At 39.6% G+C, this 26,493-nt stretch overlaps 1 protein-coding gene across 4 annotated transcripts in view; it reads right to left on the minus strand.

The window, feature by feature from the left end:
* Positions 1–26,493, minus strand: part of MRPS27 (mitochondrial ribosomal protein S27) — a 101,177-nt gene that overhangs the window by 24,175 nt on the left and 50,509 nt on the right. For all 4 annotated transcript variants that reach the window (XR_013827475.1, XM_079916004.1, XM_079916003.1 and 1 more), the window contains exon 6: positions 2,943–3,057. Coding sequence is in view for 3 of the 4 variants with exons in the window: in XM_079916004.1 (XP_079772130.1) it covers positions 2,943–3,057 (115 nt within the window). In the remaining variant the exon portion in view is untranslated. The remainder of the gene's footprint in view (positions 1–2,942; positions 3,058–26,493) is intronic.

The raw sequence follows: 26,493 nt of genomic DNA on the forward strand, positions 1-26,493 counted from the left end.
CATATATATTGCAAAATGATTATTACGATAAGGCTAGTTAACAAATTCATTGCCTCACATAATTACCATTTTTTTGGTGGTGGCAGTGGTGAGAACATTTAAGATCTATTTTCTTGGCAACTTTCAAGTATACAATACAGTACTGTTAACTACAGTCACCGCGTTGTACATTAGATCCTCAGAACTTACTCATCTTACAACTGGAAGTCTGTATCCTTTGACCAACCTCTCCCCATTTCTCCGCCCTCCCAGTCCCTGGCATCCATTATTCTACACTGTTTCTATGAGTTCCGCTTTTTTAGATTTCACATATAAGTGAGATCATGACGTATTTGTCTTTCTTTGAGTGACTTATTTTACTTAGCATAATGCCCTCAAGGTTTGTCCATGTAGTCTCAAATGGCAGGATCTTCTTTTTTATGGCTAACTATTCCATTGTATGTATATGTTCATATACACACACCCCACATCTTCTTTATCCATTCATCTGTAAATGGACATTTAGGTTGTTTCCACGGCTTGGCTATTGTGAATAGTGCTGCAATGAACATGGGGGTGCAGGTATCTCTTTGAGATAGTCATTTCATCTCCTTTGGATTTATACCCAGAAGTGGGATTGCTGGATCAAATTGTAGTTCTATTTTTAATTTCTTGAGGGACCTTCATACTGTTTCCCATACTGGCTGTACCAATTTACATTCCTGTCGACAATGCACAATGCCACATTCTTGTCAGCATCTGTTATCTCTTGTCTATTAGACTAGTTTTTAAAGACCCAAGAAGCCTGAAGTTGCCATGGCTCCCATGTGACTTGCACGCACAATCAAGTCTGACTACTAATGGTCTAGGCTGTGGTCATGTGTCTGTTTTAAATCCTTACTTCAGTAGGCTCATCCCCCCCACCCCCCGTCAACCACCAGAAACACCTGAGGAATTCTTTTTTTTCCAATTATACCCATCCCCTTAGAAATTCTGATAACCCTAAACCCCAGTTGCAAATCACTGCTGAACTGAGTCACTATTACCAGCACGCTGTGCAGAATGCCTCAGATGTGCCGAAATGGAAAAAAAGTTTAGAATCCATTGCTTTAAAGGTTGTAGCTCATGAGCAGTGTTTAAATTCATCAAAGCAGTCAACCAAATCTGCACTAATCCCTAAGGCAGGGTAAAAACAAAATATCTTAGAACGATAAATCATTAAAGCCAGAAGGAACCTTAGAAATCAACTGGTCGGTGATTCTCAACACTGACTGCAAATGAGAATCAGCTTGGGAGCTTTAAAAAGACACCAATGAGGTATGAAAAGGCAGAGCACAGAGTATTTTAAGGGCAGTGAAACTAGTCTGTATGATACTACAATGGTAGATACATGTCATTATACATTGTTTAAACCCATAGAATGTACAACATCAAGAGTGAACCCTAATGTAAACTATGGACTTTGGGTGATTATGTGTCAATGTAGGTTCATCAGTTGTAACAAATGGCTCACTCGGGAGGCTGTGCACGTGTGGGGACAGGGAACATGTGGGAAATCTCTTTACCTTCTGCTCAATTTTATTGTGAACCCAAAACTGCTCCAAAAAAATAAAATCTATTTTTTAAAAAAACAACTAAAAAAATACCAATGGCTGGGCTCCAGAAAGATCAAATTAAATTAGAATCTTGGGGGTGGAGAAAAGCATCTATAATTTTTAAAAGCTTCTTGTGTGATTCTAACGGGCAGCCAGGGCTGGAAATCACTGATTTAGTACAACTCACTTGACTTAAGAGTTGAAAAAACTAAGACCTAGAAGAATAAAATTACTATTTGCCTGAAGTTATGAGCAATTGGTAGAATTTATGAGGTTAAGCTTGGGTCTTCTGACTCCTTGTCTGGTGTTCTTTCCACTAAAAGACTAGTAAGAGTAGAAAATGAGACAGACATTTTTTGTCTTTCCAGAACTTCTTGTTTTGTTTTCATAGGGATCTTCTTCTTTGAGTACGATCTGTGTCATTAAAGTCTGAAGTGAAGAGCATGATTTAATCCATTCCTTCCCCTGGGGCCTAATATTAGATTTATCAGTGAACCTGCTTATCTACTTTATTAAATTATAAGCTTTCCGAGGGAAAGGATAGGACATTGCTCCTTTTTTGGGACAATGCCATACCCAATACAACATCTCACACACAAACGATCTGAAATGTATAAGTTAAATTAGGCCCAAGTCATGGGAATCAGAACTCCCAAAACCAAAATTAGTATTTCTTTTTGAGGTCTGCCACAGAAGGTCCAGTGACACTACAGAAATAATACATTTCCACAGAAATACTGTTAAAGTCTTGTTAAGGGTCAAGCTAGGATTGTAGCTTGAGACTCACAATAATAACATTCTAAACTTTTGCTTATTTTGTACTTATTTCATACTATGAAGGGAATGAAGACTCAACCCTTGGGTAGAGTATAACATGCAGAAAGACCCTAATCAGAGGGGCTCTGGGGCTTGAGGGGAGGACTCAGGGACTTAGGAAGACATGTTTTGAATAACCTAGGAAGTCTGTCTTCTTAAAAATGTGTAAGATGATCTGAATGCTCTGGAGATCACACTCCAGCAAAATGGTCACGTCTTTTTCTCTAAACTTCACCAAAGGGAACTAGGCAAAAAATCCAAGACTTAGGGATCAAGAATGAAATGACCACCGACAAAGTTCTTGTGATTAGATTACCTTTTGCTTTTACCACTCCATTTTTAAGTCACTGTGCTTGGAACAGCCACAGCTACCGGAATGTTTATTGTTAATGGGCTGGTTAATTTATACCAGCTCCATTCTAAAAAGATTTTCTGAGGGCAAATAAATTTAAAAGTTACTTCTTGTACTATTCTCTGCTGTTCTGTAATGGTACAAACACCAAATCACCTAAACTCAGGAGAATAAGCTGCAAATGCCAGGAAACCACTCACCTTATTTACAAGGGTATATAAGGCCTTGTCTTGTGCACCATATTTTAGACACTGCCTAATCCAGGTGTGGATAGTCCAATCTCTCAGGTACCAGCAGTTGGGGCTGTGTCGAAATCTAAATAAAGTATAAGAAGAGAGAAAACTGGGGTTAACTCTTAAATGTCAATGCCAAAATCCCTCTTCCATCAGCAGGTCCTGATGTGCAGTCAATGTGATCATAAAAGTCATAAAGACCAACAGTTGCTAAAAGCTTGAGGGTAAAACTCATTCACTATAAAGTCTGAAATGGGAAAAAGAAGGCAAAATAATAATAAACAAAAAGTATAAAAATTTTGTTCCTTATTTATACCCCCAATGCAATACGTTGTTTTAACGTAAGATTTACAAAAATGATTTCAGGAATATGCTCTACTAACCATGGTGTTACATAAGTACACATTTCATTAGAAGACATGTGGAAGCTTATACTTTAGAAGTTTAAAATAAAACAGATGAAGCAAAAATGAAAACTAGGATAGCATAACAATTCTAGAGGAGAATCAGCTTTGAGTTATATTGCTATTTCTTGTGGCACTTAGGAGACATTAGGACACTCTTCAGTGAACTGAAAGAAAACAAAAAGAAAAAAAAAATTTTTGAGCAAAATTTAGCATTCAGGCCCTCCAGGATCCGTGATCACGCTTTCTCACAGCCCTATTCCAGTGCTTCGGTCTATCTCCTCTTGCTTCCTACTGTTCTCCACATGGTTTTAAAAGGCCTAAGCAGTCCAAGCTGAGGTGTATAATAGTACCAGTATTCTGACAAAAGAATGGAACTTGGAAAGGAATTCAAATGCTGCTCTTGCCTTGAGTTGGCACACACTGGTTGGAGCAGCTTCTCCTTGCTCTTGGGGGTCTGTGCCACAAGGCTGAGTGAGAGGGGAGACCTCTCACTCAGGTGAGAGGTGTGAGTGTGTGAGGCCGCCTCTGTTCATCTCCTTTGATCGGGACGGTTCCTCAAACATCATCTCGTGTCAGCTGAAGTCCCCACTTTGACCACTGAGGAAGCAAGTCAATCCCTGGACCCCACAAAATTCAAACAGTTTTCTTAAAAACAAAAGGCAAGACAAAAACTTAAAGTGAAAGAATTTTGTGCCATATTTGAGAATTGGGGCTAGAGGCTAATACTGGTGTTTTTCAAAGGCTGGTTATTCAATCTGCCACCTGCTATTTCCTGCCATCTGGCATTGGGATAGTTTCCTGCTGAACAGGTTCTCTGCCAAAGTAAAAGCTGAGAAAAAGAGAGCAAGTGAGAAGTAGTATTTAATTTAGGCTATTTATTAGTGATCTGGTGAGAGATTTGATAAAAATAAGATCTGAAGATGTTTTATGGATTTAAAGTCATCTAGCTCTGTCCAGTTTTTTGACTGCCTTAGATTTGGCTGGAAAATGTCTCTCTCACTCTTTCTTTACAGAATTAACCCCTTTTGATAAAAGGAGAAGGATAGAAATATGTCAAATTATGTTTAAGATGAGAGTGACCTAGCCAGAGAAAGCCATTGTATAAGTGCCCTAGATAGTAGGTCTAATGAGATCCTCTGCATAGAAATGAAACAAACTATATCTTTTAGTATTTCATGCTTTCCCTCACATTTTAAAGTCAACAGTTGAGCAACCTGAGCGTCACTCCTTGTTACTCTGAAAAATCTGAGATTTGAAGTGTAATGGCCAATTAACAGCTAATTCTATTTAAAAAAAAAAAAAGTCAAGTGAAATACCAGGTGTACTGCCTAAAGATGGTGATGTTTTCTCGCTAGCCTGTAGGCTCCCTGGGCAGAAAGTAGGGGCAGTGACTGCCTTGCTCCACACTGGTTCCTCAGTGCCTGACACAATTTGTGGCCCACAATAGGTTGTTGACAAATAAAAAAAGAGCTTTAAAAATCAGCACGTATTAAATGCAATAATGTATTGATCATTATGTTAACTTCTATGGTATATTATAGAATTGTAAATTCCCTGTTTGGGGTATTTATAATCTCATTACAAAAGTAAGGTATATAAACCAGTTTAACAATAACACGGGGGCGGGGGGCGTGATAAACACTAAAAATGCAGAGGGCACTACTAGATGCTAGAGGTATTTTTGGTAGTAGTGGCTTTTAGGTTTAGTCTATTTTTCCTTTGAAAACAAACAAACAAAACAAAACAAAAAAATGTCAATTATCTCCTTTACCCACGATTATTTAAATCTTATCTTCTGCTTTAGGATGTCTCCAATGACCATTAAAGTTATTACTTTTCTTTTTGATGGACTTTAAAATAAGAGCACCATGACCACATCCAACCAAACACCCTTTTCTCTTACTCACAATCAGCAGACCATTTTTAGGCTTTGAAAAAGAGGAACAAAGATGGATAGGATCTATAGACCTTCAAAGCACAAATGAAAATTTGTTTAAAGCCATTTGCTAACACACGGATGAACAGAAAAGTCTTTTCTTCTCAAATCTTTCCTTATCACCTTTTATTTCTTAGAAGCTTAAAGGGAAAAGTAACTCAAGACTTCACACAACTAATATAATCATCTGCACGGCTGTCCTTTGAATGATGTGTCAACAGACTCACATGGGTCTTTACTAAGTTCACTCTCTCTCCCATCCTGGAACAGGGCTACTTGGTGTGATCTCTGCTCTGTAAGACCTAATAATCCAGATACACAACCATGACTAGGACATTTTCAACTAAGTGACAATATTAAATCAATTTAGGAATAAGAGGCAAACACACATATATTATGAAATATGTTGCTCAAAGTGCAATTCTTGTATTTCCTAGCCAGGCAACAAATAAACTCCTTTTGAAGCCCTCATTAGCATTAAAAAAAATTAGCACACAACTTATGTGAGTAACTATCTAGAATATAAACCACTCAAAACATTGGAATGGTAGGGTCCAACTTTGGATGTTGAGATTAAGAATTCTCTGTCAGTGGCTTTTTAAGCAGTTCAGACAGAAAAACTCGGGCCCTTTTCAGAACAGCCAGTGGAAATATGACAGGCAGGTAAGTCTCTGGAATGGGTACTTGCCTGGAAAGATTCTGCAAACTGCTGGACCAGCATTCTCCCTTTTAGCCAAGAGAAAAGCAAAGAGACAAGAACACAACTAACACATTGATTTTCCAAATTGCCTGCAAACAGACTGGCTTTTGTTCTTGCCTACTCTGACCACCAGCCCAGCAGATTACAGGCAGCTACTGTAGGAGTCCCCTCTGTGCCCCATGCCATCAGCTGTTTGCTCACCTCGACAGAAGCTTTATTATTGTCCAGGCCAGCAGGCTGCCAAGCTACGCAAACCGTGTGAGTGTGGAAAAGATAAACAAATGCAACCCAAATAACCCCAACAATGCTTGTGCTCATGAAGGCAAGAGACATTCTGAGCTTCCCGCTTATAAAACAGAAGCAAACTTGACAACAATCCTAAGGACATGAGTGTTTTCTTGGAAGGAAGGAGGGGCACAAGAAGGAGAAGGAGAGAATGAAGTGTGTTCTTAAGCTCCGGCTTTACTAGTTCCCAAAGCTGGTATCCTATGGCTGAAGATAACACTGTCCATAGTGCAAGACAGAACTTGCCCAGGCAAGTCAAATGGCGGGAACTGAGAAGCTTCCTCTCCTCAAAAATCAGGTTACATTCCAGGCTTTTCAGGGCATTCACCAGCACTACTGTTCATTCAAGACTGATGTCACCAGGAAGGAAGGAGAGCAGAATCACAGGATGCATGACATGGGGAAAAAGTCTTTGATACCTTCGAGATATCTTAGAAGGGAAGAGCAGTTATATAAAGGAAGTCAAGAGTGAAAAGTAAAACACCAGAGACTTACTATGATTGCATAGGAGGTACCTCATTGTGTGTAGAAGTCACATGAGATTTCCTATTTGTGACCAATTTCATCATTGCATTAAAAAAAAAAAGCGATACAGCCTTTTTTCCATGGGTTCAACCAAAGGTTATTGTTGAAGGCAAAAGTGGTGATGCTCCTCAGCTATTTCTGTATCACAAATAAAAGCGCTCCTGACTGAGCAGGACTAACGCACAGATGCCAGAGCCTGGAGCTCAGCGGCTCCACCATTTAGCTGCAGCGCTGGCTCTTCCATATGAATGAGCAAGCTTTCCACAACATTTATCTGATTATGAGAGCCACCATCCTTAAACACACACACGCAGCTTTCCCCTCCTCCCGAGTGAATTCTGTATCCTGTAGCAACAGGCTTTACAGATGGAAACCTCAGGCCCCGAGCTGGGTAGACATGGAGATGGGTGAGGGGCTGGGGTAAAAGGAGGACTGGAAGAGTGCCAAGAAGAAAACACAGCTGGCTTCAGAGTCTGTAGCGCGGATGGGGGGCCTTATCAATGAAGCAAAGTGGGCACCTATTGAAAGGTTTGAGCGCTTCCCTGAACTAAACCCAAAGAGCAAGAGGGTATCATGTGATTATTCAAACCAGAATCTGATTCAGTCATGGCTACGCACTTTCTTATTCTACAAGGATAATTACTTTCTTTCACATCCTGCTGGAAATTCTGCTTTCATCAATTATTAGTTGCCCCCAACTACCACAAATAAAACCAAGTTCTGATGCAATAATTTTCTAATGACTATTATATCTTTGTCAAGTGTTTGAAAAAGGGGGCTAATATAGGAGTCTAATATAGGAACTGATAATAAAGACATCAGTATTCTAGATTAAAACCACTTTCTTGCTTGAGATCCCAGATTCTTACTTTTATAGGGGAAATTCAGGTCATTTTAACCTTTTAAAAATTTTTATTTATTTTATTGATTGATTGGCTGCGTTGGGTCTTCGTTGCTGTGCACGGGCTTTCTCTAGTTGTGGTGAGCTGGGGCTACTCTTCATTGGGGTGCGTGGGCTTCTCATTGCGGTGGCTTCTCTTGTTGCCGGAGCACGGGCTCTAGAGCACAGGCTCAGTAGTTGCGGCGCACGGGCTTAGTTGCTCCGCGGCATGTGGGATCTTCCCGGACCAGGGCTAGAACCCATGTCCCCTGCGTTGGCAGGCAGATTCTTAACCACTGCGCCACCAGGGAAGCCCAAGGTAATTTTAACTTTTCAACAAATATGTCCTGCGTGTGCACTAAGTGACGCACCAAGAGCAAGAATCCCCTCCTTTTAAAACATTGCCCTCGCAAATGCCCAAGTTTGGGCTTGTACATTTCCAATGAATTCATTATCTACCTCTTAGGCAGATAAAAATGTCTTTTTTTTTTTATTTTCAAGTTCTAATGCTTTTTTCTTTTTTAAAAAACAGGTTTACAAAGATACACAAACAGTAAAATTCACACTCTTCAGTGAATCTGTCTGAATTTTGACAAATGCATCCAGTTGTGTAACCACCACAGTCAAGCTAAAAGAACAGTTCTATCAACCCTAAAAATTCCTAATGCCTCCTTTAGAACCAACCTCTCCAGGGTTTGCTGCTTAATTTGAGCAAATTTTATACAGATAACCTCCTCGAGATTCTTTCTAAACCTAGAGTTATTAATTTTATAAGAGGAAAAGCAAATAAGGTAATAAAACTATAATTTCAGTTCAATTGTAATTTACATTCTGCCAATTTCCAAATTAGAACTTGAAAAAATTAAAATCCAGTTTACAAGTAGTTTTCTCTGAGTTCTATACACAGCCATGAGACATTTGGTATCCCTGTTTGCCTTCTAATAAGGGTAACAAGTAAGTGGATTTTTTGGTAGAGAATAACACAGGCATAGAATTTTACAAATGTGAAGTGCTAAATAAATGCAGCATAATAATACATTTTAAAGTGAAGATGGAAAACAGAGGGACTTGCTAGATATCAAAGTCAAAGTCTAAATTTGTCATACCCTGGGCTTAAAAATGAGGTCACCAGCATTTCACCTGGTATAATGAAATAACATTTCACATCCAAGAAACTACTCTAGGAGAAATACTCTATTTTCCATATCCATTCATGGACTAGAAAACAAGCAAGGACAAGTAGGACATATATCCCCAAACTATTCTGTCTTCTCTCTGATCTGGCTATTGTTTAGCCAGATAACATCTCTCAATATAGGGGCCACATTTTTCATTCACTAAGAAAATACTTACTAAGTAGCTACCCTGTGCCAGATGGTCTGTAGTCTAACCCTGCTGGTCTACCCAGTTTCCTCTAGTTTCAAACAATCTTAAAGATGACATCTCTCCCTTCAGATACAGAAAGAAAAAAACCTATAGACTGACTCTATGCTCTGCTGCTCCTCCCCAGTCAGATGAAGCCAATTGTTCTTTGTCTGAAGCCTACTATTTTTGTCAGCCTCCAAAAGGTGATGCATGTGGATAACAGGGAAGGATTATTTGTGGGGAGAACTGGAGAAGAAAAAAGTATTTACAGTGATTGCTGAGGTGCCCTCCTGGCGATGGTCCTAAAAGCATAAAACGTCTGTCTTTGTAGTCAACAACTGATCTGTCAGTGAAACTGCACCCAGAAGTGCCTGGTGAGGCTTCTCCAGCCACTTGCAAGGTGGATACACAGGTTAGCTTCATGCCTGAGAGATGGTGGAGGGCAAGGTGAGGCTAAAGGAAGAGGGCCTTCAGCTCAGGACAGCTGGAAGCTGAGAAAAACTGGATTTTGGAACCAGTCCTATTTATAAAAACACGTAGAGTTGTGGGAACTGGCTTGGGTCGGGCAAAGATAAGGGAAATATTTTTGGTTTTCAGTAGGAAATCTATGAGCCATAAATGAGCCAGTTTTAAAAAGACGCCAACATTTCTTGATGTCTTCTAAAGTTTTGGCTAGGAACTTCAGACATAATTTCTGCAAAATCATAAATAATACGATGACTAAGGCAGGAAAATCACATATATTAATTAACCAGGGGTAGGCTATATATCTGAAGAGTTCTGAGGAAGGGGGAGGCGTGAAAGAAAAAGGAGGAAGACAAAGGAATAGCATTTCGGATTTCTGGAGTATTCTAGCCTTAGTGAAGTTGTCGGGATTAAGTCTGCCACAAAAGAAATGAGCAGGCAGAGGACTGGCCCAGGGGACGAAGCACACCAGCATAAAAGCACGGAAGAGTTAAGCTGGTATTGAGCGGATTTATATGTGTTTTTGTGTGTGAGATTATGGATCTCTTTTGGGGTATTTTTGATGGAAGAGAAGCTCAGCACTAATCTGGATTTCTTAAGAATCAGATCTTTTTTTTTAAATAAAGAAGAAAAGCATCACAGTGTTTTAAACATTTTGATTCTCTAACACATGGAAAAGTTGAACCTCAAAGGATTCTGTTTACAGCAAAAGGTAAGATTGGATTTACTTCCAGTTATACAACCCAAGTTCATAGCTAGTTTCTATTTCTGTAACTCTACTGACTTCATTATTAAGGCTTTAAGCTCTTAAAAGGCAGGGGACAAGTTTTCTATCTTTTCGTGACCTACAACAGTAGGTGTCTGATGATTTGGCAATAGTGCCTAGGCCTGCTAAGACTGTATAAATACCAATAATGTATGTTGAAACTCATGAATATTATTTATATTTGAAACGATAATTCACTTCTGGTTTTGAAGTATTATCCTGCCTATAAACAGACGAAGCCAGGAGGAAATGCTACCTTTTTTGTGCAAGGCAGGAGGAGATCAGAGACGGCAGAGAATGTGAAATAATATGTGGTCATTCTGGAAAGCCACCTACTCCTCACTTCTGCCCCCTGCTGCCTCCTTCCCATCATACATAAAAGGATACAGGGATTCTGCAGTGCAGTGAGTTCAGGGAACAGACAAGCTGATGGGAGAGTGAAACCAAAAACAGGAGGATAGACAATAGAGCACATGGGTTCAAAGACCTCCCCTAACAAGTTCTAAATCAAAAATCTTAGACTCCTCTCAAGATTGGAAGAGACTCTGAAAGCCATCTAGGCCAAGTAAATTGGGGATGGGGAAGGAAGAAAAGTTCATATAGAATTAGAGAATCTATAGTTTAGTGCTGGTAGGGGCCTTCAATAACCACTGTTCATTAAACTATTTATTGAGAAGTCACTACTTACCAAGCCCTGTACTGGGTGATGTGAAATGGTCTAGTCTAATTCCTTTACTTTATGGATGAGGAATCTTGGTGTCCAATGAGATGAAATGATTTATCCAAGATAAGCAAGATAACTCCAGGACCTAAACTATAAACTAGACTGTTTACTCTTACTATTCCACCACTGCCTTTCAATTCTTTTATTTGTAAGACATCTTTAAGAAACACCTCTGCAGTTTGACAAAGATCTCTAACCTACTAAAAACAAAGAAACAAACAAAGAAAAAAAAACTCAGGCGGTGAAACAGTTTTGGAATTGCCCTGAATTAGCCATTTGACATTGTAGTCACTCGATCCTTGGGGTTTCAGTTCCTACAACTGTAGAATGAAAAGGTAGGATTATCTAGATCATACACTCAAATGTCTGCAGGGGCCAGTCAGTTAATATAAATGCATGAAGAGGGGGCTTCCCTGGTGGCGCAGTGGTTGAGAGTCCGCCTGCTGATGCAGGGGACGCGGGTTCATGCCCCGGTCTGGGAGGATCCCACATGCCGCAGAGCGGCTGGGCCTGTGAGCCATGGCCGCTGGGCCTGCGCGTCCGGAACCTGTGCTCCGCAACGGGAGAGGCCACAACAGTGAGAGGCCCGCGTACCGCAAAAAAAAAAAAAAAAAGCATGAAGAATCATGTAAGACAATAGGTACAAAGCTACTTGTATTATTATCGAGCAAAGTAGCTGCCTAGTTATACTGTTTTTGAAACCATATTGTATGGGTCAAACAAAATACACTGGAACTCAACTAGACCAGACCCCTGAAACGCCTTCCAGCTCCCATGTTTAATGACTGAAGAATAATAAGCCTAATCCATTCATTAAAACATCATACATTTACACACCTCTGTTAAACTAGAAAAATGGCAGTGATACAAATAAGAGAACAGAGACTCAAAGACAAAAGCTACCATTCAGTCCACATCTGATTCTACTCTATTCCACTAGCCTCATTCCCCAGTCAGGTGAATATCATTTCACCCAGCTTGGGCAGTCTACATAGACTATTATGGGGACAGCAGACCTCACAAACTGGCATCTAAAATTTCAAGATGAAATGATACAATCACTAAATTAAATTCAAGGTCCTTAAAAGTAGATTTTAATTGGAGATCAAGTTTTGCAAGATAATAAAAATTTCAGCAACTGATCCCTCCCTAAGTAAAGGATTTTCTACTCAAATGAATACTTCATTGTATTCAATTTATATCTAAGAGTCAGCCATCCAAAGTAACTTTCCTATAAAACACAAATTGTTTCTGTATGTTGCTACTTTCTTTCACTCCTTAAATTATTGCTAAGCAGGCATAAACATCCAAATAGTTCACCACCATAACTTACTTATTTTTGGTATCAAACCCCTGTTAAGTGGCAATTCTTAAAGCAGAGATGGTTGAACCCTTCAAAACTGGGGGAGTGATATGGGAGTGGCCACAGGGATATTAAGAAATTACTTGCCAGTTTCTGGAACCATAAAAGGACATAATCATTTTTTGTAGCTAAAAGGGAAAGAAATTTGAAAACTGACGATTAGATTTGTTAGTCTAACTGGTTTTCTGCAAGCTTTAATTTACCAATTACTAAAACATCCTTATTTATATATGAAGGTAAGAGAATTAAGATGTCTTTTCTTTCCTGTGCTGCCAAATGGTAAAAACCAGACTGCCTACATTTAATAAGCAGCTCCTCTATTTAGCTCAAACTAGCACCCCCACACTAAAACCAAACTTTTTCTTTTTTTTGCGGTACGCGGGCCTCTCACTGTTGTGGCCTCTCCCGTTGCGGAGCACAGTCTCCGGACGCGCAGGCGCAGCGGCCATGGCTCACGGGCCCAGGCGCTCCGCGGCACGTGGGATCCTCCCAAACCGGGGCACGAACCCGTGTCCCCTGCATCGGCAGGCGGACTCTCAACCACTGCGCCACCAGGGAAGCCCTAAAACCAAACTTTTTAATAGCTGAATATTTGAAATTGTACATCACAATATACTAAGAAAATTCTTAAGAATGACCAAATGCAACATGATAACAATCATTTAAGAAAGAATGATTACCAATTTTAAACAGGGAAGAGCTGATTCCTTAGTAATACTCCAAAAACAAAGGCCTGGGTTCGTCTGTTCTAGCTGGCAAGACTTCCATACAACCACCATGCTACAGCTAAACAAAAGCTGTTAGGCTGGCCCAGAAGGAGGGAATGAACAATTTGAAAAACATCTTTTATTGCTTAAGAAAATTTTTAAAATGTCTGAAAGTGCCAGGAGAGCTGTCTCAGTGTGACTGCAGGCAGCTTTCCAAAGTCCCTCTGCTTTTCTAAGGATGAGTCACAAGGAGAGGAGAGAGCATCTTGGCAAAGATACAGTCTTTCCTCTGGTTCCACGTTCACTCCCCCTTTTATTAAAAAAAAAAAAAGAAAAGCTTTGATGGATAACATTTAAATAGATTCCAGACAGGCTTAACTGAAGAAGTTTGAACACCAGGGAGGCAAAATATCATCGCAGAAGTCTCTATTGTTTGCCATTGTGAGCCACAGACACAGGGAAGCATCTCCTGCATCCTAAAAAGGGCTGCGTCCTTTGATCGTGTGTCAGATCGTGGCCATGTTTTGTGGGAGAGGAGAGAGAAACAAGCTATGAAAATACCTTTGCTTCCCTAGCTTCCTAAATGCCATTAGCTCATCTGCTGAACAATTACAGTGAGCTGGAAGGAGTGGGAGCCCGTCCTTTATGAATACACATCAAGTGCAATTTCACCTGCAGTAGCTGTAGGCTATCCACGTGTACCCGGCTCCTACAATGCATGCAGCCTTCAGTGAACAGGCACAATTTTTCCTTCACTAACTTTAGGCAAAAAAGCAAGGGAGCTAGTTAAAAAAAAAATTTTTTTTTTTTAAACAGAGAACAATTAAGGAAAAGTTGAATGTTAAACTAGAGAGAATAGTTCTGCTACTGTACCTATATGGAATCACTTATTCCAACAGAATGGAGCATGTGGTGAGGACAAAGCTGCTCTCTTCTGCATGTGATCATTCATCAGCCTACTATGAATCAGGATATTCTGCTGGACACTAAGTGACAAAGATAAGCAAATATACTTCTTGCCTTCAATGAGGTTCGATTGGGATTATCAAAAACCAAGTATTTTGTGAGCACCTAAAACAAGCATAGAAGGGTAATTCAGAAGGATTATAATACAATTCCTCATTTATACAACACTGATTATTTCATAACACTCTGGTACTCAATTTTCTAAAAATCAGCTCTCAGTAGAAAAGTAAATTCAATGTTTCTCTCCTCTTCCCAATAATCTTTTTTGTTTTCTTTGAATATATTTTAAAGACAAAATATTACAGATATAAAGTTGTACCTTCCTCCTCTCACTTCCAGAGGAGGAAAGTTGGTGGCCATCACTCTCAGGCATGTTTTTATACCTTTATTACCTAGGGATGTGTCCTGTGTTGAGTACTTTAGGGTACATATGCCTTTTAACTCTGTATTCAAGGGCCTGTCTGATAGAGAACTGAGCCAAACCATAGTAATGTGTGCTTCTCCAGGGGTAGAAGGGTAGGGACAGAAACAACAAAATTTCTGCTACCTGAGAGATGAGGGAGGCTAGGATGCTACTTTTCCTGTGGAAACTAATCAGCATTGTCACCCTGACAATGAACATCCCTGACAAGGTGATTGCTGCTCTGCATCTGACTGGAGCCCAGCCCTGACTCACTTACTGACTGGTTAAACCCACCTGAGAATCAGTTTTGTCACCTGTAAAATAAAGGTGATAATGCCTTTATCACTGGGTTACTATGAAAATCAAAGGAGAACTGGGTTAAGTATTTTGACAACTTTTAATCCTTCTTGGAACCAAGCAGAGTAGAAATATGCACACAAACAAGAAACATTATTGTTACGGCCTACGTGATATAGCACTTGATGGCATTCTGTCTGGTACTGCTTACTCGCTGCCTCAAGTGTGTCCTTCCTGAGGCTAAGGCCTGGGGCAGAACTGCTTTTGGTAGTAGAGAAGTAGAGACAAGATCTGGCAGCAGATGGACCTCACTTCTGTGTTATATCCCCAGGAAACCGACTCTAAAACCTCAGGATCCTAATTTGTAGAATGTGGGTAAAAGTTGTTCCCACTTGTGTTGTACACCCCTGGATTGAAATTCAGGCTGGAGAGAGAAGACATGTGATGTGCTCAGTGCAATGGCTGCAACGGCGCTTGCAGGCAACCTGGACAGGGTGGCTGACGGCAACCACATGCTGAGGGCCGCTGAGTTAAATGTGAGCTCTTAGGACTACTTTTCTCCACAAAGGATGTGACTTGCACGGTGCTGGGCACCTGTGCGGCAAACACCTGACTGCCACTAGCCAACAGGGATGGAAGAGAAGGGGAAGGACGGTCTCAGTAAGAAAGCGAAGAGTCCCCTACCCCTCACTCCTCTAGAGGCGGTTTCAAAGGAGCCGCTGGAAGGTGAACCAGAGGAGAGAACAGAGAGGCTTTTCACAATCCCAAAGGCTCAAAGTCAGCCAGTACAGGGTGTGCCAGTCAGTCTGATGACTGGTAGCAGGGTTTCTGATTTTATTTATCAGAGGAAAAGGTTCAGGCTCCCTTCTCCCAAAGAAGGGAGTTGGGAGGTGACCTAACGAGGAGTTAATTTACCCATTAGTGCTCTTGGGCCCTTGGACCGGTTTTCACGAGCTTGGCGACGCAGGGTTACAGCACAGTAGAGTTTATGCTTTGAGTCCTCTGTCCACTCAGTGCCCAGCAGCCTGTGGCTGGAGCCAACAACTAAGGAGTACAGACACCTACTGAAGATACACCAAACCACTCCGAAGAGAGCTGCCAAGTACGCTTATGGCTCAGATCTGTGTGTGGGGTAGAATCTCAGAGGAAGGAAAGAGTATCTACATAGGACATGCCACCCATCTAAGCCTAGCAAGTAAGGAAAAGAGCAACAAGGCAACCCATTTGCCACTAAACAAACCACTGCCCAACCTGCAACCTTTGCCTGCTCCCACCCCACAAGCGGCCAAGAACCCTCTTTTCCATCACTTTTCTACCATTGGGCACCCAAGAAAGAGTGTAAGGCTGAAAGCTCCCATTCCTGCCCCCAACCCAATGGTGCCATCAGCCCCTTCAGACAACTTGGACAAGGCAGCTGACGACAGCCACATGACAGTAAAGGGCCACCGAGTCAATGGGATATCTACGAAAAACACAATAGTTTTTCTCATGTTGAAAAGAAAAAGTGTGGATACGTATAACTAACCACTATTAACTTGTGTCTGTGTTAAGATAGGCTCCAAAAAGGAGAGAAAGACAGGATAAGCTGTTGCTATAGTGACCACAGAATTTGATCATTTCTAGGATTTTTCCATAATCCCATGCAACCTTAGGAAAGTCTAATTTATTAGCAATACCTGAAGTATTTGGTTGGCCAAAAAGTGCCTTCAGTTTTTAAGTAATAATTAAAAACACATTTTTCATTTTCACCAAGAACTTTATTTAACAATCATATTCACCCTTTTGTTCCACTACCTTCTGCCATTTTTTCAGGCAACTTCATAATTCCATCTTCCCAAAACTTTTTAAGAACAGATGCCTTTCACAGTCTTCCAGGGAATTGAAATTTTTTCCATTAAGAGAATTTTGTAAAGACCAAAATAAATGGAAATTCGAAGGTGCAATGTCTGGTGAATACCACGGATCAATCAGAACTTCCCAGCCAAGCTGTAACAGTTTCTGCCTGGTCATCAAAGAAACATGTGGTCTTGTATCCAGATGGAAGATTATGCATTTTCTGTTCACTACGCGTTTTCTGTTTTCTGTTTCTGTAGATGCTTTTTGTTGAGTGCTGCTTTCAGCTGGTCTAATTGGGAGCAGTACTTGTTGGAATTAATCGTTTGGTTTTCCAGAAGGAGCTCATAATAGAGGACTCCCTTCCAATCCCACCATATACACAACATCACCTTCTTTGGATGAAGACCACCAGCCTTTGGTGTGATTGGTGGTGGTTCATGTCACTTGCCCCACCATTTCTTCCGTTCCACATTATTGTACAGCACCCACTTTTCATCGCCCGTCACAATTTGTTTTAAAACTGACATGTTTTCATTATGTTTAAGTACAGAATTGCATGCAGAAATATGGTCAAGAAGGTTTTTTTTCCACTTAACTTATGTGGAACCCGAACATCAAAGCGATTCACATAACCAAGCTGGTGCAAATGATTTTCAGTGCTTGATTTGTTTATTTTGAGCATGTCGGCTATCTTCCGAGCGGTATAATGTTGACTGTTCTCAATTAATGTCTCGATTTGTTTTTGTTTTTGTTTTGCGATACGCGGGCCTCTCACTGTTGTGGCCTCTCCCGTTGCGGAGCACAGGCTCCGGACGCACAGGCTCAGCAGCCATGGCTCAAGGACCCAGCCGTTCCGAGGCATGTGGGATCTTCCCGGGCCAGGGCACGAACCCGTGTACCCTGCATCGGCAGGCGGACTCTCAACCACTGCGCCACCAGGGAAGCCCTAATGTCTCGATTTGATCGCTATCAACTCCAACTGGCCCACCCGCCCAAGGAGCATCATCCAGCGAGAGATCTCCAGCACGAAACTTCGCAAACCACTTTTGACATGTCTGATCAGTCACAGCACCTTCTCCACACACTGCACAAATCTTTGTGTTTCAGTTGCATTTTTACCTTTCTTGAAATAATAAAGGATAATGGGCTGACAATGTTGCTTTTTTCCTTCCATCTTCAATGTAAAATGGCTACACAAAAATTCACCAATTTTGATGTCTTTTTTTAAATGCACGCTGATATGACAGCTGTCACATACAATCTAACAAAATTGTTTCCAATGAAGTTAAAGACAGCTAAGTGCTACTAGAGCCATCTTACAGAAAAAAAAAAGAATGAACCCTTTGGCCAACCCAATATATTTCTAGAAATGAATGCTTATAAAAGAGTACAACATACTAAAGAACTTGCTTGTTTTGAGTATTTAGATCTTTTTTTTAAAAAAAAAAAATCAAACTGAGGGAAAGCTTCCTCTTCCTGGATCAGTTTGTGCAAAATCTTTATTACTGAGATTAATGATGAGAAGATGATAATGAATAACAGTATTATTAATTAAAAAGTACTGAACACTTATCATGTACTAGGCGTTATCCTAAGTACTTTATATACACTTTTTCCTTTTTACAGAGTAGGAAATTGGAACTGCAGAGGATAAATATCTCGTCTAAGAGCTTGTAATGAATCCAACACAGGTGGTTTTCCCCATAGTGTTTGAAACAGATTGCTGGTTGTTGTTAAGCATCAGACGTAGTTAGCTTGCATTTAGACAGCCTTCTTTATAAAAAATGTGTCACTCTGAGCACTAAACTTGAATTCAGCGTGGCAGGAATGTAGAAATGAAAACAACAGGTTCTTATCTTCCATCTCATGCTTTTGCGAGGGTAGCCTGGCAGCGTTATTTTGTTGGGGGGCTCCCAAGGAATGCATAGGTCTTTTCTCTTGCATTGGTCAGTTTGCTCAGAGAGGACTCCCCCAGTCTCCTCCCTGAGAGGCATAATAAGGCTTGTATCCTCAGGTCCAGAGCCTTTCTGCCTCAACTCTCCAGAAAGAAAACTACCAGTCTTCTGCTAGGGTTGGAGAGAAACAATCTGGGCATTTCATTACGTCTTATGAAAACCTCTAATTAATCTGCCTCAGTTCCACCCACATCTCTTCTTTGGGAATTACCTGCTGCTTTTTATTTATGAGCCTTTCTAGGGTCCTCTGGTATGAACCACCTTGCTTCCAGATTTCCTCTCCCGCCAGTTTAAGTTGCAGCTTTCTCTTTCTGCTAAGAAGTTTGTTACCTCCTGTCCATCTGTTTTCTAGCTTCCAAAGTTTTGTTGCCTCCTCTCTTGTTCTCTTTATTCTGTAGGTGTTTATCTTTTTTACCCTCTATTGACATATTTGTGGAGATTTTGGTAGGAAATGGGGTTAAGCACATATGTTCAATCTGTCACATTTAATCAGAAGACGTCTACAGGCTCTTTGATCTCTCTATGGTTGGTCAATGGATATATAACGTTAGAAGTAATGATGATAAAGAAAATGTACTATTTCAGCAGTAATATCCTCTGTTTAAAAAAGAAGGAAACATCTTGAGTAAGACACTTAACCTCTCTGGATTTCAATTTTAATAAATTATGAAACAAGAGGCTAAAAAAGTCTCTCAATAACCCTTTCAACTCTAATACCCTTCAACGAAGGTCAAAAAGAAATCACAGTACTACATTATGAATTATTTGTTCAATCTAAACCATTTTACTGAAAACATTTGTGTACACATATTAAGACCCTAGTACATGGATGGTATGCTAAGTGTTAAGAGTACTGTTAAGACAGGGCTTCTCTGGTGGCTCAGTGGTTAAGAATCCGCCTGTCAATGCAGGGGACACAGGTTCGAGCCCTGGTCCGGGAAGATCCCACATGCCGCAGAGCAACTAAGCCCGTGCACCACAACTACTGAGCCTGTGCTCTAGAGCCCGCGAGCCACAACTACTGAAGCCCATGTACCTAGAGCCCGTGCTCCGCAACAAGAGAAGCCACCGCAATGAGAAGCTCGTGCACTGTGATGAAGAGTAGCCCTCGCTCGCCACAACTAAAGAAAGCCTGTGCACAGCAACGAAAACCCAATGCAGCCAAAAATTAAAAAAATAAAATAAAAATTTAAAAAGAGCATTGTTAAGACACAATCCCTAAATATTACCTTTTTTTTTTTCCTAGGGATAATCATGTTAACATTATTCAGGATTACTCTGAGCAATGAAAGACAGGTAAATCAAGCTTGGCTAGTTCCTTCTTAAGAAAGTAAGACATTATGTAATATTGCAATAATTTCTTAAATGGTAAAACTTCAGCCATATTCATAGTACCTTGTCTGCTCTGATTTTTAAAAAATGAAACACTTTATTTACATCTTAAGGGTCAAGAAGCTAGAGGAACGGATCCCACAAGATTATGAAACCAATATAACAGGAATATCTAACCTAGGTTGAAGCCCAGCAGAGCATCAAGGTACTTATGTGGCGACGTCCTGTAGCTGGTTTGCACAAAGCCTGGGAAACTGAGAACATACATCACACCACAGCCTAGCTTCCTGGGAAATACAATATCCACCCTCACTTATTCTTAGGGTTGACACAATGCTAACACCATTTCCCCCTTCCTGAAACTCTATACACGGACCCTATTGCTTTACATGGAGAGACAGCTACAGTCTAACAGAGATAGAAAAATGTCAGAATTTAGTGAATTCAGTACCACATAAGAACAGGGAACAAGAATCTCTTCCTTTGCGCACTGTGGAGAACCATTTGTATTACAGCACAATATCGCATATAATGCTACCTCTTCCTCTAGTAAATATGACAAAACTTTTCATTCCTTGTAAATGCCACATGGGATGTGACATTACACACAAGCCATGTCTTTAGGTACATTTTATTTTCTACCAATTTAAGGGATAACAAAGACTCAAAGGGTTCAGTTAAAAATTCGACTTTAGTGAATTCAGGTCATTCAAAAGTCAGGACTGTTGTTTGATATGCTTAATGATCTTCTGCTTTCTGGCTACCCTATTCTTTTCTTCAGCAAAGAACCTGCTGCCAAGAAATGTGAATGTCACTTTTATTCACTGAATCAAAGAAATCTGTAGGATTTAGTAGCTGTACAGAGAAGAGCTTGTCTTTCGCATCTAAATGTAATACTTTTGTCGATATACATCAATATACACATATACATCTGAAATAAGAATAGCAGACGTGGGGAATTCCCTGGCGGTCCAGTGGTTAGGACTCTGAGCTCTCACTGCCGAGGGCCTGGGTTCAATCCCTGGTTGGGGAACTAAAATCCTACAAGCCTCGTGGTGCGGCCAATAAAAAATAAAATAAAATCAGTACCCAACATTTTCTGAACTCTTATGTTGTTCCAGTCACTGTGCTTGCTAATTGCCTTCGAAAGATTATTTCACTTACGTATTAGAATGACTCTATATAAGGTAAGTATGTTATTATCCCCTTTTTACAGATGAAGAACCTGAACACCAAAGGGTTAAATAACTTCTCCAAGGTCGCACAGTTAATATGAAACAAGACGAGGATTTAAACCCAGAGAGTCTGACTCCAGAGCTCTTGACAACTAAGCATACTGCCTGGTACCATAATTAGGTGATTTTAGGGGTAAAGTCTCTATTAACTTTCTACCAGTAATTGGGGCTTCTTAATGCTCCAGTCAGAGTATCAGCAACAGAATAGGAGGTCTATTCTAATTAAGATTTCCCTCTAGAAGGAGGAGGATTTGGCTAGAAAACTCTGACTTACCATTTCAGAAGTTAGAGATAAAATCATTTGGTTTGAATTGTACTGAATGAAAGCCATTCTCATTTTTCTCCTGATCCTGGAACACAACATTATATATAGATGTTCAGCAACCTCTCAACCCTAGCATTTCCACTGTTATTCACTAATGACAATCAAGTGTCACTATCTGCTATTATATCCTGCCAATGACTATATGCATCTAATGATATCACAGACATGTGTATCTGTGTATATCTGATATATTCCATGTATAGTGGAATTATATGTATTATTTCCATACAAGTTCATACATATATTCACACATAAGAAAATGCTATCAAATGGAATAATACACATTTTATAGCTAAGAAGCAGAGCTACAGCCAAAAATTTAAATACCTAAAAGTATAAATGAAAGAATGAAACTTAAGTTGGGAGGGTGGTAGGTAGGAGAAAGGACCCGTGCTGACTCAGTGGCAAGGCATCCTATTATAAGAATAATGGAGAGCTGGAAAGGAACTCTTCAAAGTAGCCAGTCAATCCTTTCACTTTCTTCATTACAAAGTGAGGTTGGAACGATCATGTAAACTTGGCCAAGAGCTCTTTGACAATTTTATTTTGTAAATTATATTAACTAGCCTTAATGTACTGCCCTCTTTCTTTTCTCTCAGCAATCCCAATGCTAAGTCATTTGGCACTGTATTGAGTAGAACTGCAGAAATATAAGGGTGAGGCAGAGTGGAAGCAGTTCAGAAAGAAGCCTCTCAGAGGAGAGGAAATTATTCCATGTGCTATGATTTTAGGCATTTGCCTAAGTGATCTTCAAAACAATGAGTCTATTATAATGCTCACTTTCCCATAAAACGTCTACCAGTTCTGTACTCAGTGCCTCCATGCTGATTCATGCTGTATTATCAAATCTCAAGAATAAAATGAAAACATGAGACTCCTTAAAGCCTAGTGCATTAGAGGACATTATTATTCTTATAAGATGCTATGGTGTGTTCCTGTACAGAACAACCAGACATGCCATCCTTGATAAGCTTAGGATTTAAGGCAGTCCCTAAGATAATTTCCAAAAGAAATATAAATGTAAGAATAAATACAGTATATGTGCAATTATGTGTTATTTATATACCATTGACAGGAAGGAGACTCACCCACAGGTAACCCACAAGGTATCCAAAGCCGTTCCTAAAGCTTCAGCTTTGATTCTCTAGCTCCCACACCAGTCTACTTATAACTGTAATGATTTTTGGTGGAATTTGCATATAACTATACTCTATTACAAATAGCTATATACCTTTGGAAAAGTCTTTTATTCCTTTTGACATAGTTTCTAGCTCTGTAAATTAGATTATCTTGAACATTCCAAATAGACTACGAATCTATAATATAACACTGTCTTTGAAGGTCCACAAACGCTTAGACTATTCTCCCTACACTAAAATGAATATAGACTTTTCCCCCCATGGCTGGTAAGTCTTTCTCTTCTGTCACTATGGGCTGCTAGGGAGGAGCTGACCACTATGCCTGCTACTTTCACCCACAATCCTGAATCAATTGAATCCACTGAGTCAACTGAATTATAGCTCCATTGCTCCCATGTAGATTCATGTGCATTCGTTTTATGGGTAGCCTGTTTCAGAAGACCAAAATTTCATATCCCAGGCTATGGTGGGAAGAATAAGAATTGGATTTTTGTGACACTCCAAACAGCAGTAGTAGGGTTTCACCATTGTTATTATTTATTCAGTGTGGATTGGAGTGGTGGTGGTAAAGAGAAGACATTTTAGAATTGGCTGTCTCAGTTAAGATGGGATTTTGTGATTATTTAGAGTAGCAGCATGTACTGCTTATCCACCCAAGGAGTTGGTCTACAAGAAGGTCAAAGACTTGGAGAGTCCCTGTTACCATAGCACTTCGAAGATCAAAAGTCCTCGACAAAGGGAGATGACATCAAAGAACTCTGACCTACTATATATAAAATAGGTAACTAATAAGGACATACTGTATAGCACAGGGAACTCTACTCAATACTCTGTAATGACCTATATGGGAAAAGAATCTAAAAAAGAGTGGATGTATGTATAACTGATTCACTTTGCTGTACAGCAGAAAGTACACAACACTGTAAATCAACTATACTCAAATAAAATTTTAAAACAACAGAAAACCAAAAAAACCCCAAACCTCTCCCAAAAAACCAAAGAACTCTGACCAGAGAAGCTACAAGGAAAGCCCATGTATCTAAGTGAATGGAGCTACTGTTCCGAAATGCACTTATGTCTACTGTGTGATATAAAGAAGCCTACCATGTTTTCTCATTTTTAGAGGCTTAAAAAGCAAAAGGAAACAAGAGATTTCATGCTTTCTTTGATCTCAGCTGAATATGAACCATTTCGTCATCATGATTTCAACAACTAAATACCTCAGGTGAGTATGTAGGTAATAAAAAAGCTTAGCTGAAAACATAGGCAGAACACTCTTTGACATAAATCACAGCAATATATTTTTGGAACTGTCTCCTAGAGTAATGGAAATAAAAGCAAAAATAAACAGATGGGACATAATTAAACTTAAAAGCTTTTGCACAGTAAAGGAAACCATAAACAAAACCAAAAGACAACCCACAGAATGGGAGAAATAGACTTAATTGATATTTATAGAGCATTCCATCCAAAAGCAGCAGAATACACATTCTTCTCAAGTGTACATGGAACATTCTCTGGGATTGATCACATGCTGGGCCACAAAGCAAGCGTCAGTAAATTTAAGAAAACTGAAATCATATCAAGCATCTTTTCCGACCACAATGCTATGAGATTAGAAATCAACTACAAGAAAAACACTGTAAAAAAACACAAACACGTGAAGGCTAAACAATATTCTACTAAACAACCAATGGATCACTGAAGAAATCCAAGAGGAAATCAAAAAATACCTGTAGAGAATTGAAAATGAAAGCATGACAATCCAAAACCTATGAGACACAGCAAAAGCAGTTCTAAGAGGGAAATTCATAGCGATATAAGCTTACCTAAGGAAACAAAAAAAATCTCCGATAAACAACCTAACCTTATACCTACAGCAACTAAAGAACAAACCAAACCCAAAGTTAGTAGAAGGAAAGAAATCATAAAGATCAGAGCAGAGATAAATGAAATAGAAACTAAAAAAAAGTAGAAAAGATCAATGAAACTAAAAGCTGGTTCTTTGAGAAGATAAACAAAGTTGATAAACCACTGGCCAGACTCATTAAGAGGGAGATGGCTCAAATCAATAAAATTAGAAATGAAAAGGGAGAAGTTACAACTGACACCACAGAAATACGATGGATCATAAAATACTACTACAAACAACTATATGCCAATAAAATGTACAACCTAGAAGAAATGGACAAATTCTTAGAAACGTACAACCTCCCAAGACTGAATCAGGAAGAAATAGAAAATATGAACAGACCAATCACAAGCACAGAAATTGAAACAGTGATTAAAAAACTCCAAACAAAAGTCCAGGACCAGATGGCTTCACAGGCGAATTCTTTCAAACATTTAGAGAAGAGTTAACACCTATCCTTCTGAAACTATTCCAAACAATTGCAGAGGAAAGAACACTCCCAAGCTCATTCTATGAGGCCACCATCACCCTGATACCCAAACCAGACAAAGATACCACAAAAAAAGAAAATTACAGGCCAATATCAATGATGAACATAGATGCAAAAATCCTCAACAAAATACCAGCAAACTGACTCCAACAATACATTAAAAGGATCATACACCATGATCAAGTTGGGTTTATCCCAGGAATGCAAGGATTCTTCAATATCCACAAATCAATCATGTGATACACCACATTAACAAACTGAACAATAAAAACCATAGGATCATCTCAATAGATGCAGAAAAAGCTTTTGACAAAATTCAACACCCATTTATGGTAAAAGCTCTCCAGAAAGTGGGAAGACAGGGAACCTACCTCAACACGAGAAAGGCCATCTATGACAAACGCACAGCAAACATCATTCTCAATGGTGAAAAGCTGAAAGCATTCCCTCTAAGATCAGGAACAAGACAAGGATGTCCACTCTTGCCACTTTTATTCAACATAGTTTTGAAAGTCCTAGTCATGGCAATCAAAGAAGAAAAAGAAAAGAAATTCAAATTGGAAAAAGTAAAACTGTGACTGTTTGCAGATGACATGATACTCTACATAGAAAATCCTGTAGATGCTACCAGAAAACTACTAGACCTCATCAGTTCGGTAAAGTTGCAGGATACAAAATTAATACACAGATATCACTTGCATTCCTACACACTAACTGTGAAAGATCAGAAAGAGAAATTAAGGAAACGATCCCATTTACCATCGCATCAAAAAGAATAAAATACCTAGGAATAAACCTACCTAAGGAGACAAAAGACCTTTACTCTAAAAATTAAAAGACACTGATGAAAGAAATCAAAGACAACACAAACAGATGGAAGGATATACCATGTTCTTGGACTGGAAGAATCAATATTGTCAAAATGACTATACTACCCAAGGCAATCTACAGATTCAACGTAATCCTTATCGAATTACCAATGGCATTTTTCACAGAACTAGAGCAAAAAATTTTTAAATTTATATGGAAACACAAAAGACCCTAAATAGCCAAAGCAATCTGGAGAATGAAAAGCAGAGCTGGAGGAATCAGACTCCCTGACTTCAGACTATACTACAAAGCTACAGTAATCAAAACAGCATGGTACTGGCACAAAAACAGAAATACAGATCACTGGAACAGGATACAAAGCCCAGAAATAAACCCACACACCTATGGTCAATGAATCTACAACAAAGGAAGCAAAAATATACAATGGAGAAAAGACAGTCTCTACAGTAAGTGGTGCTGGGGAAACTGGACAGCTACATGTAAAAGAATGAATTTAGAACATTCTCTAACACCATGCACCAAAATAAACTCGAAATGGATCAAAGGCCTAAGGGAAACTGGACAGCTACACGTAAAAGAATGAATTTAGAACATTCTCTAACACCATACACCAAAATAAACTCGAAATGGATCAAAGGCCTAAATGTAAGGCTGGACACTATAAAACTCTTGGA

This window comes from Stenella coeruleoalba (assembly GCF_951394435.1).
Source record: "Stenella coeruleoalba genome assembly, chromosome: 3".
Taxonomy (NCBI): domain Eukaryota; kingdom Metazoa; phylum Chordata; class Mammalia; order Artiodactyla; family Delphinidae; genus Stenella; species Stenella coeruleoalba.